Genomic DNA, 23868 nt, shown 5'->3' with positions numbered 1-23868 from the left:
TCAGCCTGGGCATGTTTCTCCGCCTCATGGTCGCTCGCCTCCGCCTCAGATGTATCGGAAGGGGTGTCAGGCTCGAAGGGGATGTCGCTGCCAGATCGGATCATCAACTTAAGGTGCTCATAGTGCCGCTTGTTGCGACGCTCCATATGATCCAGGCGGGCAAAGAGTCGATGCACCAAATGATAAATGGGCTCAGGAGCAGGTGGATATGCAGTGGATGAGGCTGGTGCAGCAGTGGAGGCAGATGGGGCAGCTGAAGATGTGGCTGCCTCACCAGAAGCGGTGAGGAATGGGGGTCTGTAGCCTAAAGCCTGAAACTTCCTGCTGTGAAGAATAATCTTCTTGTAGTCTGCAGTAGTCGGCTTCACATCAGCCAGCTCCCAAGGCACGTCAGCTCGGCGGCCTAGCTGGGTGATCAGATAAGGGAAAGGGAGAGTGCCTCTGACATGGACCCTGGCCATGTAATGCCTGATGAAACGTGAAAGATACAGGTCCTTACCCTCCATCACACACCAGATGAGGGTGATCATAGCAGCGGGCAGCTCTGTCTCATGAGTGCTCAGCATCACATAGTTGCTCAAAATCTGGTGCCAGAGCCGAGCCTCATCATTCAGGTAAATCAGCTTGATTCCCTTAGGCATTGCTATATTATTTCCCGTGACCCATGGGACAGTAGGATCAAGGGCTATTCTCTGCTTGACAGCATCCCAGTCAAATCTCATAAATCGCATATCCTCTTCAGCCTTTTGGTAACCGTCAGGCTGATCTGACTTAGGCTGAAGTTGGAGGATATCCTCAATAGCTTCCTCAGTGACCAAAATTTGTTTCCCTCTGAGGTGCACTGCATCCAGCGAAGTCTTGAAATAGTTACAATAAAACTCTCTGACACAGGAAGCATTGACCTCTGTCAAGTTTCGTTCCAAAAAGAACCAGCCTCTCTGTTTTATTTGTTCGGAGGTGTACTGCTGTAGTTCTTCTGGAATTTTTAGAGTTTTCTCCAGGTACAGGTTCCTGGAAGTGGCAAACACTGGGTACTTCAGCTCACAGTATTTGTTTGCAAATTTTACCGGGTCAGCTGCAGGTACCAACTGGTCAGCCTTTTCCTATGCGGTAAAGTTCTTTTCCCGCCAGGAATCATCATGCAAGATGTCGAGGATGGTCATAGAGGATTCGCCTCTTTTTCCTCTTGCCAGTGGTTGTTTTGCCTTTTCCTTTGCGCTGAGGGTCAGACATCCTGAAAAGCAGAAATTCCAGGATATAATTGAAGAACAAAAGCAGAAAAATAAGTAGGCGAATAGAATAAGAGCAATATGAGCACAGAGTGGCAAAAGAGAAAGAGAAGCATGAAAAGAGTTGAATATATGTACAATTTGGATTGTATGCGAGTGAAAAGGTCTGAAAAGAAAAAAAATGCAATCCAAAATATAGGATAATCGGAATTCAAGTTATATAGGAAAAACAATGATCATGCCCTGAGTTAGAAAGGTGAAGTAGTTAGGTTAAAAGCAAAAAGAGAAGTTAGAAAGTTAAAAGTGGTTAATAGGTGAAAAGGGGGTTAGAAAATAAGAGTCGTGAGTTAGTAAAAGAAAGTTAAAGTGAGTGGCATGATAATCGGTTTCCTAGGTAACAAGAAATTCACAATTTTAAAGAACAGTCAATTCATATTCAAGCAAGGATAGCAGGTTATTGATGATAATTCAGATATATACGAGAGTAGCAAAAATTAAAATGAAATCATCAATAATGCAATTTACTAGCCAGGGAATCAAAAAGGAATAAGAATGCTATCCCGTGCATTCATGCATTGGTTGGTTGTAGCCAACTAGTGCAAAATTTAAAATTGCCAAAACTAATACATGAATGAAAAAAAAATGAAACCATTTGCAGAAAATTGGGCAGCATTCCGGCTAAAATTGGATGTTTCTGGGTAATAAACAGCAAGAAAAACAGTTCATATGAGATTAAAAAGCGCTGCAAAGAGTCACAAACAATAGGAGTAGTAAAGAATAATCTTAACAGCAGCATGAAACATAAAAGAACAGCATATGAACAGTATTAACATCACAGCCAGATCAAAATTGCAGAATAGGTAAAACAAGAAACAAGAACGGCACAATTATCAGGCCTAAATCCACTAACCACATCCTAGCTACCTAACCACCTAGAATCTACTACAAACATGCATCTCTAACTATCCTAAATTGAACAGAATCTGAAAAATATGCAATGAACTACGGAAGATAGAGAAATCGGTGTTCGACAGAACCTGGTATGTGTATGAACAGAGGTGAGGGCAGAGAGATGGTGGTGATGACGCGGCGGCGCTGGGAGGGAGCACGGTGGCGCAGTGGTGGAGCAGGGGCGGGGTGGAGGTTGGGGTTTGGGTTGGAGGAGGTGGGAGAGGAAGGAAGGAGGGGGCGAGGGTTGTGGGGGCTGTGGTGGTGGGAGACGGCGGTCTGAGGTTGGCCGCGGTGGGAGGACAGTGGCAGAGGAGGGCGGCGGTGGGTGAGATGGGTGGAAGAGAGGTGGGTTGGGTAAAAGATGGGTGACGCGGACGCGTGAGGCACGCGACCGCGTCGTTGAAAATTGTGCTAGACGCACACTTCCAGCGTCGTTTCAGCGCAACTCTCTGTCTCCATTTAGGGGGCCATAATATCCACGTGACGCGGATGCATTGCTCACGCTTTTGCGTGGGATGAGTGTCAGGGACGCGAACGCGTGGGCCGTTTTCTGCTAAACGCACACCAGCCACACGATTCCAGCCCAACTTTCTTGGCGTTGGATCTTTACGCTGATTTCCTTCTCACGCCCACGCGTGGCCTGCGCGCTCGCGTGGGGTGATCTCTTTTTTTTTTCAATTATGCAGTATGCAATATGCAGGGCTAATGTAGATGCTATGAATACTTCCAGGTTCAGTGAAAATAAAATAAAATAAAAACAAACAACACGAAATAAAATTGAAAAAGAGAAACGATCATATCATAGTGGGTTGTCTCCCACCTAGCACTTTTAGTTAAAGTCCTTAAGTTGGACATTTGATGAGCTTCCTGTTATGGTGGCTTGTGCTTAAATTCATCTAGAAATTTCCACCAATGTTTGGAATGCCAACAGCCTCCGGGGTCCCAAACTAGGCATGTAAAGCTTTTGAGCAGCTTCAAACAGATTCGCAGGCTCCCGGGGTGACGAATGTCAGAATAGATTCCAGGATCCCAAACTTTGCTTTTAAATCCGCCTTTGTCTTGATCTATATTCTTCCATCCAGGCGGTTTAGAAATTGTATTCTCACCAAGATGAGCAAACGCCTTTCGAGACCCAGTCAATTGAACTTGATACCAATCCTTGCACTTCGAATTGAAGCGTGGAACCTTATTGAATCTTGCACACCAGCTCTGAGTACGAGCCATTTTCCTCTTACTCTTAAAGCCGCAGAGAGATCTAAGCTGGCCATCTATTTCAAGCAAACCATATTCAAGTGGAAAAGTAAAGACAAAGGTTAAGGATTGTACCCACTTGAAGCTTGTATTAGGTGGTAATGGCCTTGGGATAGGTGTTGCCAGTGGTTCTGTAAGCTTTACTCCCTTGTATTCTTCTGTGAATTCCTCCACTTCTTCGCAAAATTCTTCAACTGCAACTGCGTCTTGATCAAAGCCTTCTATGTCTTCCTCGTCACTCAAGTCATAAGTTGGAGGTTGAGAGAAATCTACTTCGACATCATCTTCGTATTCACTTGGATAAGGTTCTTCAGGCTCAAGGAGTTCAGTTGCAGATACAAGTTCATGACTAGGAGAGGTTGATTCATGATCATCACTGCCTAAGGAATCAATTTCTTGGTCTGTTCCGTCCAATTTTTCACAAGGTATATGCTTTGGAGGTTGTGCACTATCCTCCTTGGCATCAAATTCGAACTTCTCGGCGGAATCCTTTACAGTTCTCGATTCCCATGGAGGTTCAACATCTTCTAAATCTTCAACCGCTTCTTCCTCTACAACTATTATGGCTTCCTCCACTTGTTCCAATACAAAGTCATGCTCCTCATTGTCCACCAAAGTTTCTAGTGTCTCCTTCATGCTTCGCTCTTCTTTTGATTCTCCACATGTAGCCATGGGAGTACTTTGAGTGCTCAGATGTTGAGAAGCTAATTTATTTACTACCTCGGTTAAGACAGTAGTGAGTTCCAGTACGTCCCTTTGCATCTTCACTTGTCCTTGAAGAAGAACACGAAGGGTGTCATCCATTGGAGATTGGGGTGGATATGAGGGTTCATTGGTTAGGGGAGAGGGTTCATAATAAGAATATGGTGGTTATTGGGAGTAATTGGATTGGGATTGTGGTGGATAAGGGTCATATGGTGGTGAATGGTGAAAAGGAACTTGTGGGTGTAGTGGTTCAAAGCTATGTTGAGAGGGTGGTTCATAAGCATAGGGTGGAACTTTTTGGTAACTACAACGGGATCCACCGTATCTATTGCCTTGGCATGCATTGTGGAATGGTCGTCGTCTGTGATACTGTGGAAGGTGTTGTTGCCTAAAGGGTTGATCAAGTCCTCGTGGCTCCATCCATCTTTGGCTGTTCTGACCTTGATGCATATTCCTGCTATAGCTTCCATTCTCTTCAACAATATTAGAACCAAACTCAAAGCGAGAGGGGTGAGAACTCATGGTAGCTAATAACAATTAAAAATGAAAACAGAAACAAATAAACAAGCAAAAGAAAAATATTTACAATAACCAATAATAAGGCACACGTTTGCAATTTCCCGGCAACGGCACCATTTTGAAAGAACGAAACTCTCGCGCGATCTAGAATTTTCACAATAAATTTGCATTGTAAGTATAGCTTCTATACCGACAAGAATTCTTTTCTTACAAACGTTTTGGTTGTCACAAGTAACAAACCCAATAAAATTTATAAACCGAAGTATTCAAACCTCGAGTCGTCTTCTCAAGGAATTGCAGGGAAGTATGAATTATTATTGGTTATGAAAAACGGTATTTTTGGGTTTCAAAAGGTTTGAACAAGGGAAATAAATTGCAGGAATTAATAAATTAATAACTAATAAAACTCTTGGCAAGGTGTAAAAATTTGGAAGTCCTATCCTAGTTATCCTTATCGATGGTGATGAGAATTGAGTTTTAATCCCACTTAGTTAACCTTTACTAGAGCAAAGAAAAGTCAAGTGGACTAATTAGTTTGATCCTTAAGTCCTAGCCAACTCCTAAGGAAATACTAGAGTTATTGGAATTCAATTCAATTAGCAAAAATAACAATTATCAATCACGATGAGTTTGATAACTCAAGAGTCTCCAATTAATCAATTAAAGCCAAGAATATAAAAAAGCTAAAGATAAATTTGAAATACCTCAATTGCATTAATAAAAGAAAATCAATCTAAACATAAAGAGTTCATGAGCCAAATTGGTAACATAAGTCAGATACGAATAAAAGCATTAGAATAAATAAAAATATAAAAGGAATATTGAACCTGAGAAGAAGTTGAAATCCTAAATCCTTTAAGAGGAATCCTAATCCTAAAACCTAAGAGAGAGGAGAGAACCTCTCTCTCTAAAAACTACATCTAAATTATGAAAAGTGAATAATGGAAACCTTCTTATGAATGGATGCATTCCCCCACTGTATAACCTCTAATTTCTGTTTTCTGGACTTGGATCTGGGCCAAAAAGGGTTTCAAAAATTGCTGGGGGCGTTTTTCTGCAGATTCTGCACGTGGCGTCTGTCACGCGTCCGCGTAGGTCACGCGGTCGCGTCATCTGGAGTTCTGCTCTTCCACGCGGTCGCGTCGGTCACGCGTTCGCATCTCTGCCTTTTCGCGCTAGGCACGCGGCTGCGTCGTCCATGCGTTCGCGTCGCTGCCTTTTTCTTCAAGACTCTATTTTTGTGCTTTCCTTCCATTTTTGTATGTTTCCTTTCTATCCTCTAAGTCATTGTTACTAAACCAAGCAATCAGCCTTTCTTACAAACGTTTTGGTTGTCACAAGTAACAAACCCCTTTAAAATTGATAACCGAGTATTTAAACCTCGGGTCGTCTTCTCAAGGAATTGCAGGGAGGTATGTTCTTATTATTGGTTATGAGTCTTGTAAATTGGGGGTTTTGAAAGTAAGGAACAAGTATGTTAAATGATAAGAAAAATAAAATAATAATAAATAACTATAAAATAAACTCTTGGCAAGGTATGAGAACTGGAAGTCTTATCCTAGTTATCCTTATTAATTATGATGAGAATTGGATTTTTCTCCCACTTTGTTAACCTCTAACTATGAAGGTAAGTTAAGTGGATGAATTAATTTTTGATTCCTCAGGTCCTAGTCTTTCCTTGGGAAAAGTTAGACTTATTGGATCTCGAATTAATTCTTGAAGAATTCCAATTTTCAGTCAACAATGAGTTTGATAACTCAAGTGTTACCAATTACTTAACCAGAGCCAAAAGGGAGAAAATATCTAAATTAAATTAAAAGCATTCATATAAATAGAATAAAACAATCATAAACTGAAATACCTCAAATAACATTAATTAAGAGAATAATATGTAACATGGAAGAGTTCATAAATTAAAGTAAATTGAGAAAATAATAAAAAGGAATATTGAACCTGTAATCGTAGAAGCAATCCTAAAATAAGAAAAATCCTAATCCTAATCCTAAGAGAGAGAGAGAGAGAACCTCTCTCCCTAGAAGCTACATCTAAATCCTAATAATTGTGAATACGAAAGCTTTTTATGAATGGATGTATTTTCCCACTTTTTAGCCTCTAATCTGTGTGTTTTGGGCTGAAAACTGGGTCAAAAACATCCCAAAAATCGCCCCTTGCGATTTCTGTTACGTTCAGGTCGCGGGAAAGTGACGCGGAGGCGTCGTCCACGCGTCCGCGCGGATTGAAGTTCGCAGATGCGACGCGGGCGCGTCATTCACGTGTTCGCGTCACTTAACGTCGGGGAAGCTATGACAAATTATATACCCAACGCAACTGGAACCACATTATTTGGACCTTTGTAGCTAAAGTTATAGCTGTTTGAGTGCGAAGAGGTCAGGCTGGACAGCTTAGCAATTTCTCCAACTTCTTGTATTCCTTCCACTTTTGCATGTTTCCTTTCCATCCTCATAGCCATTCCTGCCCTGTAATCTCTGAAATCACTTAACACACATATCAAGGCATCTAATGGTAATAAGAGAGGATTAAACATAGGGAACTTAAGGCCAAAGAAGCATGTTTTCAATCAAAGCACATAATTAGGAAGGCAAATGTAAAACCGTGCAAATAGTATGAATAAGTGGGTAAAGAGTTGATAAAAACCACTCAATTGAGCACAAGATAAACCATAAAATAGTGATTTATCAACCTCCCCACACTTAAACATTAGCATGTCCTCATGCTAAGCTCAAGAGAAGCTATAAACGAGTGAAGAGAAATGATAGAGAGTATGCAATGCAACCTATCTATGTGAATGCAACTACATGCAAAATGTTTCTACCTACTTGGTTAAAAGTAAATAAGCTCTTCAAGACAAACATAAATCAGATTTCACTAATTCAAATCATACAATAAAGAGCAGATAAACTTGTAAGAAGATAGCCCATGAAAGCAGGGAACATAGAATTAAGCACTGAACCCTTACTGGTAGTGTATATCACTCTAACTCTCAAGTGTCTAGGGTTAATCACTCTACTCTTCTCTAGTCATGCTTTCTAAACTTTGTTCTTCATCTAACCAATCAACAAATATTTAGCATATCAATGCAAACATCATGAGGTCTTTTCAAGGTTGTAATGGGGCTGAGGTAAAGGTAAGGATATATATATGGCCAAGTGAGCTTTATAAAGTGAATCCTTGATTAGTCTAAGATCTCACCTAACATATACATACTTTATACAATTTTAAAATACTTTACCTAGCTACCCAAATTTTTTCCACTTTTGTATTACATGCTCAAGTATCAAACTTATTTTTTTTTTGAATTTTTTTCTCATGTGCATTTATTCTTTTTATTTTGCATTTGGGGTAATATTATTTTTCTTCTCTTTTCCTTTTTTCTCCTTTTTTTTGTATCCCCTTATTTAATTATTTTAATATTTTGTTTTTTTTTCAATGCATATGGTAATTTAATTATTTTGATTTCATATGAGCATGCTTCCCAAATTTTCAAATAACTTATTCAATTTAATTCCCTACTTTTTCATATCATCCCATGTTCCTATAAAATTCTCCACACTTAAATTATACACAATATCTATCTTAAGTTAACCAAGGATTCAACTTGGGATTTTTATTTTATTTTTCTGCTTAAGGCTAGTAATGTGGTTATGAAATAGAAGGGGGTTAAAAAGTTCAAAGTGGCTAACAATGGTGATGTAAAAGGTAGGCTTATTTGGGATAAGTGAGCTAATAACAAATAATGGCCTCAATCATATGCAAGTATGTAAATACACTAAATAATGGACATATAGAATGGAACAAAGCAAAGATTGCAATTATAGAGAAGAAAACACACAAGAATAAAAATTTATGGTTAAATAATATAACCATGTAAATAAGCTCAAAATCTCACGGGTTGTGTGTTCTTTGACTCAAAAATCATGTTCCAAATACAACTTCAAACAAGTTTTACACAAAAAATTTTGATCTTAAATTAGTGAAATTTTTCAAAAATAGGATCTTAAAAAGAAACTTATTATTTTAACCAAGCAGTGGCTAAAATGCATAAAATCAAACAATCATGCAGTGAAACATGCAAATGTAAAAATGTACTTAAATAAAATATTGGTGTTGAGAAGAAAATAACTAACCCATGGAGATCGGTATTGACCTCCCCACACTTAAAGATTGCACCGTCCTCGGTGCATGCTGAGATGTGCAGGTGGACGGGTTGTTCCAACTGATGCTTTTCTTCAAGGATTGTGCAGATGGACTTGTTTGTCTCCCCATGTAAACGTCTTTCGGTTCCCTTCCGGGTGGCCATCCGTGGTGGGTTGTCTCCCACCTAGCACTTGTAGTTAAAGTCCTTAAGTTGGACATTTGGTGAGCTCCCTGTTATGGTGGCTTGTGCTTGAACTCATCCAGGAATCTCCACCAATGTTTGTGATTCCAATGGCCTCCGGGATCCCAAACTAGGCGCAAAAAGCCTTCCAGCAGGTTGAAAGAAGTGACAAGGCCCCAAGAGTGTTGATTTCTAGGCTGAATTCCGGGGTCCCATACCTTGCCTTTGCATACGTCTTCTTGTTGATCATCATTTTTCCACTTGGGTGGTGAACAGTCGGAATTCTCACCGAGACATCCAAACAGCTTTCTAGACCCATTCAGTTGAGCTTTATACCAACCTTTGCATTTAAACTTAGAGCACATAACCATGTTGAACCTTGCTTGACAACTCCAACCACTAACCATCTTCCTCTTACTCTTAATGCCACAAAGAGCTCTAAGTTGACCATCCGTCTCCAGTAGCCCATATTCAAGTGGAACTAGAAAGCTAAGGGATATGAATTTTACCCACTTGAATGTTGTGAAGGATGATGGCAACTTAGGGGGAGGGGTCTCCAACAATTTTGGCAAGGTGATTTCCAGCTCCACTCCCTTGTGCTCTTTTTTGACAACTTCCACCTCTTTGCAAGTTTCTTCAATTTTAACCTCTTTCTCTTGGTAGCTTTCTTCCAATTTAGTCTCTTCTTCATTGCTTACCAAGGACATATGAGGTTGTGCTTCTTCTTCTTGAATCTCCATCTCTTGATCAACCTCTTCTAAGTCTTCAACCATGATATGCCTTGGAGATTGTACACCCTCCTCAGCATCAATTTCAATCGCCTTGGAAGGAGGTTCTATAACCTGACTTTCCCATGGAGGTTCAGCATCTCCTAAGTCTGCAACCACTTCTTCCTCTTCAATAATTACAGCTTCCTCCACTTGTTCCAGTACAAAGTCATGCTCCGTATTGTCCACTGGAGTTTCTAATGTCTCCTTCATGCTACGTTCTTCATTAGATTGTCCACATGAAGCCATGGGGTTCCTTGAGTGTCCGAACGTCGGGAAGCTAATTGATTTATTGCTTGATTCAATTGGTGAAGGGTTGCAAGAAATTGATCCACTGTTTCCTTGTGACGATCCGTTGATTCTTGTTCCGTTTGGGTATCATAAGTAGGACCATAAGGCTCTTGGATTGATGGATATGGATATGGTGCATATGGAGGTGGTGATTCTTGGGAGTAATTGGGTTAGAATTGGGGTAGTTCTATATATGGTTCATATGGTTCATATGGTGGTTGGTATGGTGGATGTTGGTTAGGATCATATGAAGGTGAATGGTGGTAGTTGGCTTGTGAGTGTGGTGGTTCAAAGTTGTGTTGAGGAGATTCATAGGCATATGATGGGGGTCCATCATATCTATCATCTTGGTATGCCCCCTGGAATAGCTCTTGACTATAGTAATTTGGTGGATGTTGGTTGTCACGGAAGGGTCCACCATAACTACTGTCTTGGTATGCATCGTGGAATGGTCTTTGTCTATGGTACTGTGGAAGGTGTTGTTGCCGGAAGGGTTGATCAGATCCTTGTGACTCCTTCCATCTCTGATTGTTTTGACTTTGATGCATGTTCCTGTTATAATTTCCATTCCTTGCAACAACATTGGAACTAAACTCAAAGCGAGAGGGGTGAGAACTCATAGTTAGTTAATAAAAATTAAAAACGAAAATAAAAACAAATTTTAAATTAAAAGGTTATTTAAATTTTGAATTTAAAAATTAAATTTTGAAATTTGAAATTTGAAATAAGATAAGATAAGATAAAAATTTTAAAATAAAAATCTGGAATTTTTTTTTATGCAAATTTCGAAAATTCAATTAAAATAAAGAGAAAAGATATTTTTGAATTTAATGAGGAAAGAGAAAAACAATAAAATGACACCAAACTTAAAATTTTTAGATCAAAACGAAGAAAACAACTAAGAACAACTTGAAGGTCAAGATGAACACGAAGAACAACTTGAAGATCAAGATGAACACCAAGAAAAAAATTTTTTTTTTGAAAAATTTTTTAATAACTAAATAAAAACCAATAACCTCTTAATTTACGAAAAAAAAAAAATAAAAACAAAAATAAAAAACAAATAAACAAGCAAAAAGCAAATATTTACAATAACCAATAATAAGGCACACGTTTGCAATTTCCCGGCAACGGCGCCATTTTGAAGAACTGAAGATTGATGGTTTAGAAGTTATAGTAAACTCTCGTTGCAAGTATAGTTACTAAACCAAGCAATCAGTCTTTCTTACAAACGTTTTGGTTGTCACAAGTAACAAACCCCTTTAAAATTGATAACCGAGTATTTAAACATCGGGTCGTCTTTCTCAAGGAATTGCAGGGAAGTATACTTCTCTCCCTAGAAGCTACATCTAAATCCTAATAATTGTGAATATGAAAGCTTTTTATGAATGGATGCATTCCCCTACTTTATAGCCTCTAATCTGTGTGTTCTGGGCTGAAAACTAGGTCAAAAATAGCCCAGAAATCGCCCCTTGCGATTTCTGTTACGTTCAGGTCGCGGGAAAGTGACGCGGAGGCATCGTCCACGCGTCCGCGTGGATTGAAGTTCGCAGATGCGACGTGGGCGCGTCATTCACGCGTTCGCGTCGCCTAACGTCGAGGCAGCTATGGGAAATTATATATCAAATCGAAGCCCCAAACATTAGCTTTCCAACGCAACTGAAATCGCATCATTTGGATCTCTGTAGCTAAAGTTATAGCCGTTTGAGTGCGAAGAGGTTAGGTTGGACAGCTTAGCAATTTCTCCAACTTCTTGTATTCCTTCCACTTTTGCATGCTTCCTTTCCATCCTCTGAGCCATTCCTGCCCTGTAATCTCTGAAATCACTTAACACACATATCAAGGCATCTAATGGTAATAAGAGAGGATTAAACATAGGGAACTTAAGGCCAAAGAAGCATGTTTTCAATCAAAGCACATAATTAGGAAGGCAAATGTAAAACCATGCAAATAGTATGAATAAGTGGGTAAAGAGTTGATAAAAACCACTCAATTGAGCACAAGATAAACCATAAAATAGTGGTTTATCACCATTCTTGCCTTAGGAGATCTGAAAATACTTAACACACAAATCACGGCATCGAATGGTAATAAAGGATAAATAAAATTAATATTTTTAAAGCATAGGAAACATGTTTTTCACATATATCACATAATAAGGAAGGGAAAGTAAAACCATGCAATTTACATGAATAAGTGGGTGAGGGATTGAATAAATCACTTGAATTGGGCACAAAATACATCCTAAAATATGGGTTTATCACCCGGTATATTATCGGTAGATGTATCCAATAGAAAGGTTACCTTGCTACTAAATGCCTTTAATACATTTATTTTTGTCTCATTACGTATATACTAAGCGTTATGTCCTATTTATATAAAAGGTACCTAGGACGATTGAAGCAATACGTGCGTAACAGGGCACAAGTAGAAGGCTCAATTGCGGAGGGATATTTATCCGAGGAGATTTTGAGATTCTGTTCCAGATATTTGGATAATATTGATACTAGAATCAACCGACCAGTGCGAGTTGATGATCAACCTGTTGATATTACAAACAATACAAGAAAAACTATGTTTTCAGAAATTGGAAAAGCTTCAGGGGCTGTTTCACGTTTTGGACTGACCCCGATGGAAAAAGAGCAGGCACATCGTCATGTGCTAGTCAATTGCGAGACCGTCGTTTCATTTATTAAGTATATACATGTACTTTTTAAACACGATTATAACCCATTTCAAACACTCAGTCATTGGACTAATTTCTTGTTGTGTCATAAAGTACATTTAGGGCAGAAACGAAGCGAAAATTACGGTATCAAACAAGGTCGCAATCTAAGATAGACCGTATTGTGCATGCAGAATTTTCTTGCTGGTTCAAGCATGAGGTTCGTAGAAATTTAACCTGACCAACTTATTTGTGCCTTAGAATTATAAATTACGGATTCTAATGTTTTATACGAACGAACTCTAATTTATGGTGCCAGGTTCCAATGGACAATACTATACATTTGAAAGAAATGAAGTTGCTGGCATGTGGTCCCATGCTTCAGGCAAGACATTTTGGGGTGTACAATGTCAATGGGTACAAGTTTAGAACTATCACAAAGGAAGACGGGCTAAAAACTCAAAATAGTGGAGTTTATATCTCATCCAATACAAGAAGTTATGCAAGCATGCGTGATAATAGAGTGGCTATTGGTAGTGTTCCATATTATGGGAAAATTGTGGACATAATCGAATTGAACTACAGCTGCCATTTCACAGTGGTTTTGTTTAGATATATTTGGGCTGATACAACTATGAGCAGAGGTATCAAGCAAGACCATCTAGGCCTTACCAGTGTTAATTTTACTCGTCCGATTCACACCGGTGATCGAGAAGAGGATGAAACGTACATATTGGTATCAGAAGCTCATCTTGTGTACTATGTACTTGATGAAATAGATCAAGAATGGAGTGTTGTGGTTCATGTAAAACCATGAGACTTGTATGACATGGGTGGAGAGAATGAAGAAGTTGAAGCTGCTTTTTCTCCACACCCCGGGTTGAACATGTTAGCGGCAGGTGACATCAATGATTTACAGTTGATAAGGGATGATGATATAGAAGACCCAATAGAAGATGTTTCTGATAATATCGATGATGTAACATAATGAAAATATTGAAAACATGTACATCATTTATAGTGGATTTGTGTGTTTAATAAGTCTAACATTGTTTATGATGTACGCAGTTTGTTAGTTACATTACTATTTGTGTTTTTGTATTTAAATTCAGTTTTCATTTCTTGTTGATTTTCATGAATACCACTAGTTTCTCATTTCTTCGAACGATTGTTGCTTGCAAAAGTCAGTTTTCAAGGCTTTGTTGTTGTCATCATTATTGTTGTTGTTCTTAATCTCCAATGAAGAAAATTATGATGTCGAGTAAATTGTGTTGAATTACAATATTGTTATCATTGACCAATATAGTCAACATAAAATGGTGTTGTAACAAGAGAAATGAAAACGGAGGATTTCTCATCATGCTGTGCAAACACAACATTCGCTAATGAAATGGCTATTGCCTCTCCATTCTCTTCATTGGAAAATGCAATTACGGTTACCAGAGACATATGGTCCCGTAAGTTGAATGTTAGGTCTTGGTTGGAGGCTATATCAGGACGATCTTGTTCTAATGAATACTCGGAAACGGTGAACGAAGCTACTGTACAGGTTTGTTCATTAGCCATACCCTTAAAAACATGAGTTAAACTATATTTGAATAATAAGTCTTTTAAGTTGATATATGCTTACAACATTTAACCAATGATAGTTGTTACGTTCATGCTAAAATTTGTAGGAACTTCATGAGTGGGGATCAATGTACGAGGAGAAATTTAGGTATGTTTTTGTGACATTTGTAGCTGGTAGGACCTCTGAAGACATACTTGCTGAATTAAAGGTTAGAAATAAATTTCTAGCATAGAAAGTGAATCACAGAGACACAATATGCTTTACAAAAAAGACCATCAACTATACATTTTATTATGATGCAGATGCGCTTTAATAACACGCATGTTGTTGAGTTAGAGATTGCTTCAAAAGAGGAATTAAAGTATATAGAACATTCTATTAGAGAGCTTCTTTCCAAGAAATCTGTCCAAACTACCGACGAAGGAGATGGTAATCGTTAATTTTGTATTTGTTAATGTTTAAAGTCCTCTTCCCATAATTCCACAATTTTTTCCTTAATAATTACTAGGTAATGACCTGGAAGTTATCATTTTCTTTTAAGTAGATTTATGTTATTGGTTGCATGTTCATATTTTCAGTGTCAGCTGAATATTCAGGCAAAATAGTTGATGACACTCTAGATGGGGCAAACACTGATTCAGAAGACGATTTCGATGCTATCTCCTCCGGTGGATATGACATCTCCAGAAATGTTGAGCTCAATAAGATTCCAGAAGAAGACAATGAAACTTCATACACCCAATATAGAGAAGATGACGTACATGCTGCAAAAAGGGGCTTTGATCTGAACAAGTTGCCATGGGGTAGAGATGACTTATCAGATCTTTTATCACGTGACTACAGTAGATTTTTGACAGAGTATTTCTGGCCAGGACAATACGATGTTGATGAGAAATTTTGACTCGATACTTGTTTGTCTACTTTAATAATTCTGATTTTTATGCTGTATTAAACTTTGTTTTGACTTTATGAATTCAGACGTTCACTTGATTTTTTCTTTACCATTTATGCTTCAATACAAACTCAAAAGGCGCTGATAGTACAAGAAAAAACCTGATTCGTAAATTTGTGCACATTATTAATTTATAAATATTTTTTTAATTAATGAATTATTTTCTACGTAACACAAAATCGAAAATTTATTTAATGCATTAAGTTGTAGTGTTTGAAACATGTTTTTCGTAAAAAAAAAATAGCGAGGACTATAATAGATTTAACAAGGCAATGTTTAAACAAAAAAATGATGTTAAAAAATTTTTTGCAGCAGTTGAAAGAAAACCGCTGCAAAAAAATATCTAAGCATAAACCCCAACGCGACATTTTGCGGTGGTTACAACAAAACTGCTGCAAAATGAGAGCTTTTGGTAGCTTCTCCCAAATCCGCCACAAGAACCGCTGGCTGATTCCATTTAGCAGCGGTTGAAAAAAACCGCCACTAAATATCCGCCGCTATCTGCCGGTTTTCTTGTAGTGGCAATACTTCCCCTACGCTTCATCCTAACACTGCCACTTTGCTATACCACCCCACCTTAATCAGTGTCACCCCGTCGCACTACTCCAATCGTCACACCTTACCACTGTTATCCTGTTGCTCTATTTCTATTAATAGCATCATCAATATCAACAATAACTGTATCTTTTTCACCACCCCACGATCTTCGTTATTATTGTCTTTTTAATTTTGATTTGTTCTTTCTTCAATCTCTTTAATTTATTTGTCTTGTGTTTGTTCATGATAGTAATGATGATGTTGATAATTTAGGTAGAATTTGAGAGTATGTAATGGTAGAGGCATAGGATTGTGAAAGTGATAGAAGAGAGACAAAGATAATGGTGGTGAAAATAAGATAATGTAATGAATTCAACAAGAGAGAGAGTGTTGAGGTGCTATGGTTAGAGATGGTGTGATGAATTCAACACTGAGGTGAGGTGTTGGGATGGGGTGGCATACTAGTGGAATGTGGTTAAATGGGTGAGAAAAGAAAAGGTGAGCAAGGAGTGTGATGATAATGTGTATAAGGAAGAGATAAATTTGAAAAATAAATAATCACTTGTTGACAGTCAAAAAATTAAGAGAAGGAATAAAATTGAAACATATTAAAAATGTTAATATAAAATTGAATTAAATTAAAAAAAATATTTAGTGACAAAAATAACCTTAAAAAAAAAAATGCTTGGATCTGGTTTTAAATTTGAGTCTAGAGGGACATAATAAGAGGCCCAATAGAAGCTGAGTATTTTTTCCTGACAAAACAGAACGACGGTTCTTTTGGCTGACGATACGAGAGTAGAGTAGCAGACTAGCAGGAGTCAGCAGCACCTAGGAAGGTTTTGCGTCTTCAACAATAACATCTTGTAAGCGTTAACACTTAACAGTGAAACATAAAAAGTAAATAATATCTTCTGTTCTGGTTGTTTCGTCGTTTTTTGTTTTGTGGTTGGAGTTGGGGAAGCAAAACCCTACAATTTGAAGAAGCGAAGGTTGATAAAGAGAAAGTGGTGGCAAGATGAGGATTATGATAAAGGGCGGTGTTTGGAAGAACACCGAAGATGAGATCCTGAAAGCAGCTGTTATGAAATATGGCAAGAACCAATGGGCTCGAATCTCTTCCCTTTTGGTTCGTAAATCCGCTAAGCAATGCAAGGCTCGCTGGTACGAATGGCTCGATCCTTCCATCAAGAAGGTAATCCTACCCACCTAATATCTATTATCTATTTATTTATTTATTTATTTTTTTTGCTGTCTTTTGTATGTTATTTACCTTTGTTTTTTGGTTGTGCATCAAGTTTATGTATAATAGGGTTTTTGAATATGAAGGACAAAAAAAGTTTCGATGTTTTCAGTTTGATTGAAAGGTTATGCTTTTTGACATGACTCTTGTGAGAATGGATGGTTGTGCTGCCAGTAATGCTCCTTGATAAAGCTGATTATTAGATTTTACTCAGTTAATGTTTCATGTAAGTAATTGTAAGGCTGCCCTAATGCCATTATTTAATTAATAAGTAATTAATTATAGTTATGGCTTGCTTTTTAATGTGTCTGGATGCGCCTGCATTTGAACCCTTTAACTGCATTTTTTGTGTCGACAAGTGTTTTTCTACAATCAGTCTTCTATTATAATGCTGTTTTTTGTGTGCAGACTGAGTGGACTAGAGAAGAGGATGAGAAGCTGCTTCATCTTGCTAAGCTTATGCCCACCCAGTGGAGAACGATTGCTCCTATTGTAGGACGTACTCCTTCTCAGTGTCTTGAGCGCTACGAGAAGCTCCTTGACGCAGCCTGTGTAAAGGATGAGAACTATGAACCTGGCGATGATCCTCGGAAGTTGCGTCCTGGGGAGATTGATCCAAATCCAGAGTCAAAACCTGCACGCCCAGATCCAGTTGATATGGACGAAGATGAAAAGGAGATGCTTTCCGAAGCACGAGCCCGGTTAGCCAACACAAAAGGAAAGAAGGCGAAAAGGAAAGCGAGGGAGAAACAGCTTGAGGAAGCCAGAAGACTTGCTTCTTTACAGAAGAAGAGAGAACTGAAGGCTGCGGGAATTGATGTCAGGCAGCGAAGGAGAAAAAGGAAAGGCATTGATTATAATGCAGAAATCCCTTTTGAGAAAAGGCCTCCTCCTGGTTTTTATGACATTGCTGATGAAGACAGACCCGTGGAACAGCCCCATTTCCCAACTACAATAGAAGAACTTGAGGGTAAAAGAAGGATTGATGTTGAGACACAGTTAAGAAAGCAAGACATTGCAAAAAATAAAATTGCACAGAGGCAAGATGCCCCATCTGCTATACTACACGCCAATAAGTTGAATGATCCGGAAACAGTAAGGAAACAAACCAAACTGATGCTTCCGCCACCCCAGATTTCTGACCAGGAACTGGATGAAATTGCAAGGATGGGTTATGCCAATGACCTAGCTGGGAGTGACGAATTTGGAGAAGGTAGTGCTGCAACACGTGCTCTTCTAGCAAATTATGCACAAACACCTGGCCGGGGAATGACTCCTTTACGAACCCCTCAGCGAACACCGGCTAGTAAGGGAGATGCTGTCATGATGGAAGCTGAAAACCTGGCGAGGTTGAGGGAGTCCCAGACACCATTATTAGGGGGAGAAAACCCGGAGTTGCATCCTTCGGATTTTACTGGGGTCACTCCTAAGAGAAAAGAGGTTCAGACCCCAAATCCAATGTTGACTCCCTCTGCAACCCCTGGAGTTGCAGGTCTCACTCCCAGAATTGGCATGACACCTGCAAGAGATGGTTACGCTAGCATGACACCGAAGGGAACTCCTCTCAGGGATGAGCTTCGTATTAATGAGGATTTGGATATGCATGAGCGTGCTAAACTTGAGCTACAAAGAGCTGAAATAAGACGAAGTCTGTGCTCTGGTTTAGGAAGCCTTCCACAGCCCAAAAATGAGTACCAGATTGTCATGCAGCCCATTCCAGAAGATGCTGAAGAACCTGAGGAGAAGATTGAAGAGGATATGTCAGATAGAATAGCTAGAGAAAAGGCAGAAGAAGAGGCAAGGCAACAGGCATTACTTAGGAAACGATCAAAAGTCCTTCAAAGGGAGCTTCCTCGGCCTCCAGCTGCATCATTGGAGCTTATAAGAAATTCTTTGGTTAGAGCTGATGACAAGAGTTCCTTTGTTCCACCAACCTCAATTGAGCAAGCTGATGAGATGATAAGAAGGGAGCTTCTTGCTTTGCTGGAGCATGACAATGCTAAGTATCCGCTTGACGAGAAAGTAAATAAGGAGAAAAAGAAAGGAGCTAAGCGTGTGGTAAATGAGCCTGTTGTTCCTGTTATAGAAGAATTTCATGAAGAGGAGATGAAAGATGTATGTATTTACTAATCTATTTCTTAGTTTCTTCCCTTAGCTTCTTTTGTGATGACATCACATGTTCGTGGCTTTCGCGCTGATAGATAGTAAGTAGCATAATCAATTCTCGCCCTTCGCTGAAATGCTGCTTTCTGTTGTGGAGGATACACCTCTTGTTTTGCACTAACCTGAAGACTATAAGTCTAATCATTGTTAAGGTTGTGTACTAACGTATAAGATTGAACAATTCTAAAATTCTGCTAGGTTTGTAGTTTGTAGATCCTGACACTGAGCCACCCTTTCTATTTAATGAGATTGTGCTAGGGACTAGGGTTGATTTGTTTGCTTAGGAGCAGTTGGATCACACAACTGCAATGTGCCAGTTAAGCCACTGCTTCTAGTGGCTGAATTGGATTAGGATTTTTTTTTTCTTTTGTGGTTTAGGGATGGTTGATGGGGTGTTGTTTGATCCACATAAGTGCAGTGGCGTTGCACCTGAGATGCTTGTGTCAGTTGCTCTCCATATCTAAGTTGTAGGTGCTTGTGTAGTGCATCCTGAAAGTGGGTAGGCTCTGATTTTCTGTGGCCTGTGTTAATGTGATTGTGCTTTGCTCGTTGGTGTGATTTGTATTTGTGATTTGCAGGTAACCATTACTATGTCATAATGTCTTTTATGTTTTCTGTTTTATAAACGATTTTCCTGTTTTTCTAATAGGAATTAGTTAAATGTTACTTGTAATTCCATGTTTATTATATAATGATTGTAGTTGTGTTATGACCTCAAATTGTATGCATCTGTCCTCCATTTATTATTTTACTGGGTAAGATATCATTGTTCATAATGTGGTTGTCGAAATTGAAATCTTTCAATTATGATTAGGAAAAAGAAATACAAAAAAGCGGGGAGGGGAACAGGGTTCCCATATACAAAAGCAAAACACAAACAAAGGCCTATCAAAAACGTAAAGCTCCCCAATCTCTCAACATGTATGAGAGGGAAAAACGTCTAAAAAGATCTTGAGCTTTACACCAAGATGCTAAGCGTCTAACCTTATCCCATAAGATATGTTTATCAGAGAATCTGTCACTAAAGGTGCGTACATTACGCTCCAATCAGAGTCCAGATGGTCGTGAAAAAATTGCACTGGTCCACTTAATTTTTGCTTCTTTTCTATTACCAAACCAACAAATCTAGTCAATAAAAATATATCTAGAGTTGCCAGGCACACCTAACATTTATCAAAGATGCTAAATAAATTATTCCATAAGAAACTAGCCATTGGGCAATGCTAAAACAGACAAGGGTACTCAGTTTGGTGATTAGGCTTTATGATTGATTGGCAAACATGCAAGATATTAGGAATTATGCTACCTAAACATGCTGGGCCTGCCACCGTCTATCTGTTCAGGAGCCCAGTTTTTTGTACACTAAAACAAAACACATCCATCCTTTGAGTTCTTTGCTCCTCTCCCAATTTCTCGTTTAACTCTGATTATTTACTGTGACTTGTTTTCCTTCTATTTTTTTGCCCTTTTGGGTTTCTTTGTGACTGTGATTATAAAGCATACCAATAGATAGGTATTTTTCTTTTTAACATCCTAATTTCATGGGTCATTAGAATTAATGCCTTTTATATTGATTTGTTATTATGTTAATGCTGATTATTTCATATTATTTCTTCATACATGTCAAATCAAAGTTTAATTTTGTTAAATGTGATTGTATGTCTATTTTGCTTGTTTACGCCATTTTACGTGTAACTATTTGTTTAAATGTGTTCAGTTTAGGCAGGATCTTGTGATCCATGTTACCATCACGTTGTACATATATTTCTAATCTCAATCTTGGGTAGAATCTATATTGACAACATTGCTTGACTACACTGTCTATACCTATCCTAGACATTTAATACTCAGATATCACTTCCCAAATGATTTTTGGTGGTTTTCTTCCCACTGAGGAGATTTTGTTAGACACCTATTCTATATCTGTCCTTTATTAATATACTCTTTTTAGGTATGCGTTTAATCTGATGTATAGGTTTTTGTTTATTTTTGTTATTTCAGTGAATGTTATAAAAATAGTCCTGCAACTCTTTTTAGGGTTCCTTTTAGGTCATGTATTGTGACATCAACACATATTTTCTCTTTATGAATTATGACTTGATGCTGTGCTAGTTGATCTGACAGTCTCACTTTTCCGTTATAATCCTGCAATTAATTAATTATGTTGGGTTGTGTTTGCTGGTAATGTTTCTCAAGGACACTTCCTTGTTTGATTGTCAAGTTCTACCACCCCCCTCTCACAAATATAATAAAAAGAGAAAGAGAAAAAAAGTGGAATGTTAATGTTGACTATATTGCAATGTATGTCTTTTTGTCCATATCATAAATGGCCCTAAAATATAACAAACCTCTGAGTTTTGAGTTAGCTGGCTAATTACCTTGCTTATTATAATTTATTATGTTGTCATCCAAACTTTCTCTTGTAAGCGGGTTAAGGATACTTATTTTGTATTGTTTTTTTATTTTTTTATTTTTTGGTTAGGCTGATAAGTTGATAAAGGATGAGGCCCATTATCTTCGGGTAGCACTGGGACATGAAAGTGAACCCCTTGAGGAATTCATTGAAGCACACAGGACTAGCCTGAATGATCTCATGTTCTTTCCAACCCGTCATGCCTATGGTCTCTCAAGTGTTGCTGGAAACATGGAAAAGCTGGCAGCTTTGCAGAATGAGTTTGAGAATGTGAGGAAAAAGTTGGACGATGGCAAGGAGAAAGTTGTAAAGCTTGAGAAGAAGGCAATACTCCTCACTCAAGGCTATGAGGTATGTTACTAACATTCTCCATGCCAAATGCCTTTAACTCAGTCAGTTCTGATTATGTTTTATTGCTTAAAACATGGCTTTGTACTTAGAATCACCTTGGTTGAGTTAGTTTTGTAATTGAACAATGCTATTTTTGCCTTAGAGATAAACTGATAGGAACCTACTCACCTAATCAATTGTTAAATAGAGTATGGAGTGATTGAGTGAATTGTTGGCTAGGGTGGGTTCTGCAGTCTGGAATGCATTCTGTTATGCGAGAGGTGAGAGGTATACAAGGGTAGGTGGAGTAGTGATGGGACTATATCAAACAATTTGGACATAGAATTCATGCTAGGACAGAGGTTGAGTCCCTTGAATACTCACCAATTTAATGTTATAAAGCCAGTATTAATACATTCGTTGGAGTAAGGATATTTGCACCCCATTGGTGTAGAACACATCCTAGAGGTATTTCTTCTGCATTTCTATTATGTTCTATGCATCTATTGACACAAATTTTGTTACTTAAAATTGAAAATTGTAACTGAAAATAGTTGGAAGCAGTGACCTTCATGAATCAAAATTGATAAGGACACATGGAAAAGAAAATTCCTTTTGTTTGATTTTGCTGTCTGTAAAGAGTCCTTTGTGCCTGTACACAATGTTGAATAATATACTTCAGCTATTGCATTTTTCAGATGAGAGCCAAAAACAGTCTTTGGCCACAAATTGAGGCCACTTTCAAGCAAATGGACATAGCTGCAACTGAATTAGAATGCTTTGAAGCTTTGCAAAAGCAGGAGAAGTTAGCAGCATCCCACAGGATAAACAATCTATGGGAGGAAGTACAGAAGCAAAAGGAACTTGAGAGAACTTTGCAATACAAGTATGGGAATCTTATGGAAGAAGTGGAAAGGATACAAAATGTCATGGAACAGTACAGGGTACAAGCACAAAAGCAAGAAGAAATCGAAGCAAACAACCGTGCTCATGAGTCAACAGAGACTGTTGCTGACAAAACTGGTGCGCAGGATTCAAAGAATTTTAAAGCTGCGCCTCTCGCTGAAGAAAATGAAACTGCTATAGCAACTGATCTGTCTCGTGATGAAAGTGAAGCGGGCTCTGTGCAAGACCAGACCACCGCTAGCCAGAAAAATGATGTGGATGTGGATTCTGATGATATAAAGCAAACAGATGACCCTAATGCAAAACTGCCAGATGCTACACTTGTTGCCAAGGTTGACGTCGGAAAAGTGGAAGGTACCATCACTGATGGTCACATTGATAATGGTAAGACAGCATTAGACGAGGGTGCTACAGTAGGAAATGTGGTGGAGAAAGATTTAGCTATGGATGGTGAAAATTCACATGATGATAGCACACCAGAAAAAACCACTGTTTCTGATGAAGGGGATGAGATGCAAGTTGGTGATGGCAACTAAACCAAGAAATGCTCAACCATTGTATGAGCATTTTCATATGCTTGCCTGTAATTTGTCATAGATTGTGTTGTCCTCTCAAACCCTCCACTAAGTGGATGTTATGTGCTCTTTCTTGTTTGATAAAGACAGGATTTTTACAAGAAATTAGATTCTAATCCACCATACTCCATACACATCTATCAAATTTTTATTGGACTGGATAGTTGCAGTGTTGGACTTTTTGTCAATAACCCGTTTATCTCGAATTATTTTTTGGCATTACGGCAGTGTTTGTTTTTGTAGACAGGACACAGAGACATGGACATTAAATATCTAAAAGGTGTTTGGACAGAGAAACATGGACAATGGACACACTATTTTCAGGTTAGTTTTTTCATTTTTGTGTCAACTTTTAAATGAAGGACAATGGCGACACGAGATTTGGGAAGATGGACACGGATTTTTTAATGAAAATTATTTTTCTTTTTGTTCATAGATATTTCTTATTATTCCACTATTACCTTC

General features: G+C 38.4%; 2 protein-coding genes across 3 annotated transcripts; both read left to right on the top strand.

Annotated features, from left to right (window-relative positions):
- LOC107627410 (uric acid degradation bifunctional protein TTL-like) lies at positions 14051-15185 on the top strand. The gene is made up of 4 exons (XM_016330242.1): positions 14051-14263; positions 14391-14492; positions 14587-14713; positions 14863-15185. The coding sequence occupies exons 1-4, from the start codon at positions 14051-14053 to the stop codon at positions 15183-15185; spliced, it is 765 nt and encodes a 254-aa protein (XP_016185728.1).
- Positions 16521-23566, top strand: LOC107625479 (cell division cycle 5-like protein). Of its 2 annotated transcripts, none has more exons than XM_016328130.2 (4): positions 16521-16968; positions 17425-19131; positions 21662-21943; positions 22621-23566. In XM_016328130.2, the coding sequence occupies exons 1-4, from the start codon at positions 16792-16794 to the stop codon at positions 23362-23364; spliced, it is 2910 nt and encodes a 969-aa protein (XP_016183616.1). In that variant the 5' UTR covers positions 16521-16791; the 3' UTR covers positions 23365-23566. The 2 variants fall into 2 exon arrangements, with proteins under 2 accessions (XP_016183616.1, XP_020971647.1); XM_021115988.1 differs by lacking the exon at positions 16521-16968 and adding an exon at positions 17076-17242.

The sequence above is a fragment of the Arachis ipaensis genome, chromosome B02, assembly GCF_000816755.2.
Source record: "Arachis ipaensis cultivar K30076 chromosome B02, Araip1.1, whole genome shotgun sequence".
Taxonomy (NCBI): domain Eukaryota; kingdom Viridiplantae; phylum Streptophyta; class Magnoliopsida; order Fabales; family Fabaceae; genus Arachis; species Arachis ipaensis.
This window is presented reverse-complemented; position numbering and strand designations above follow the sequence as displayed.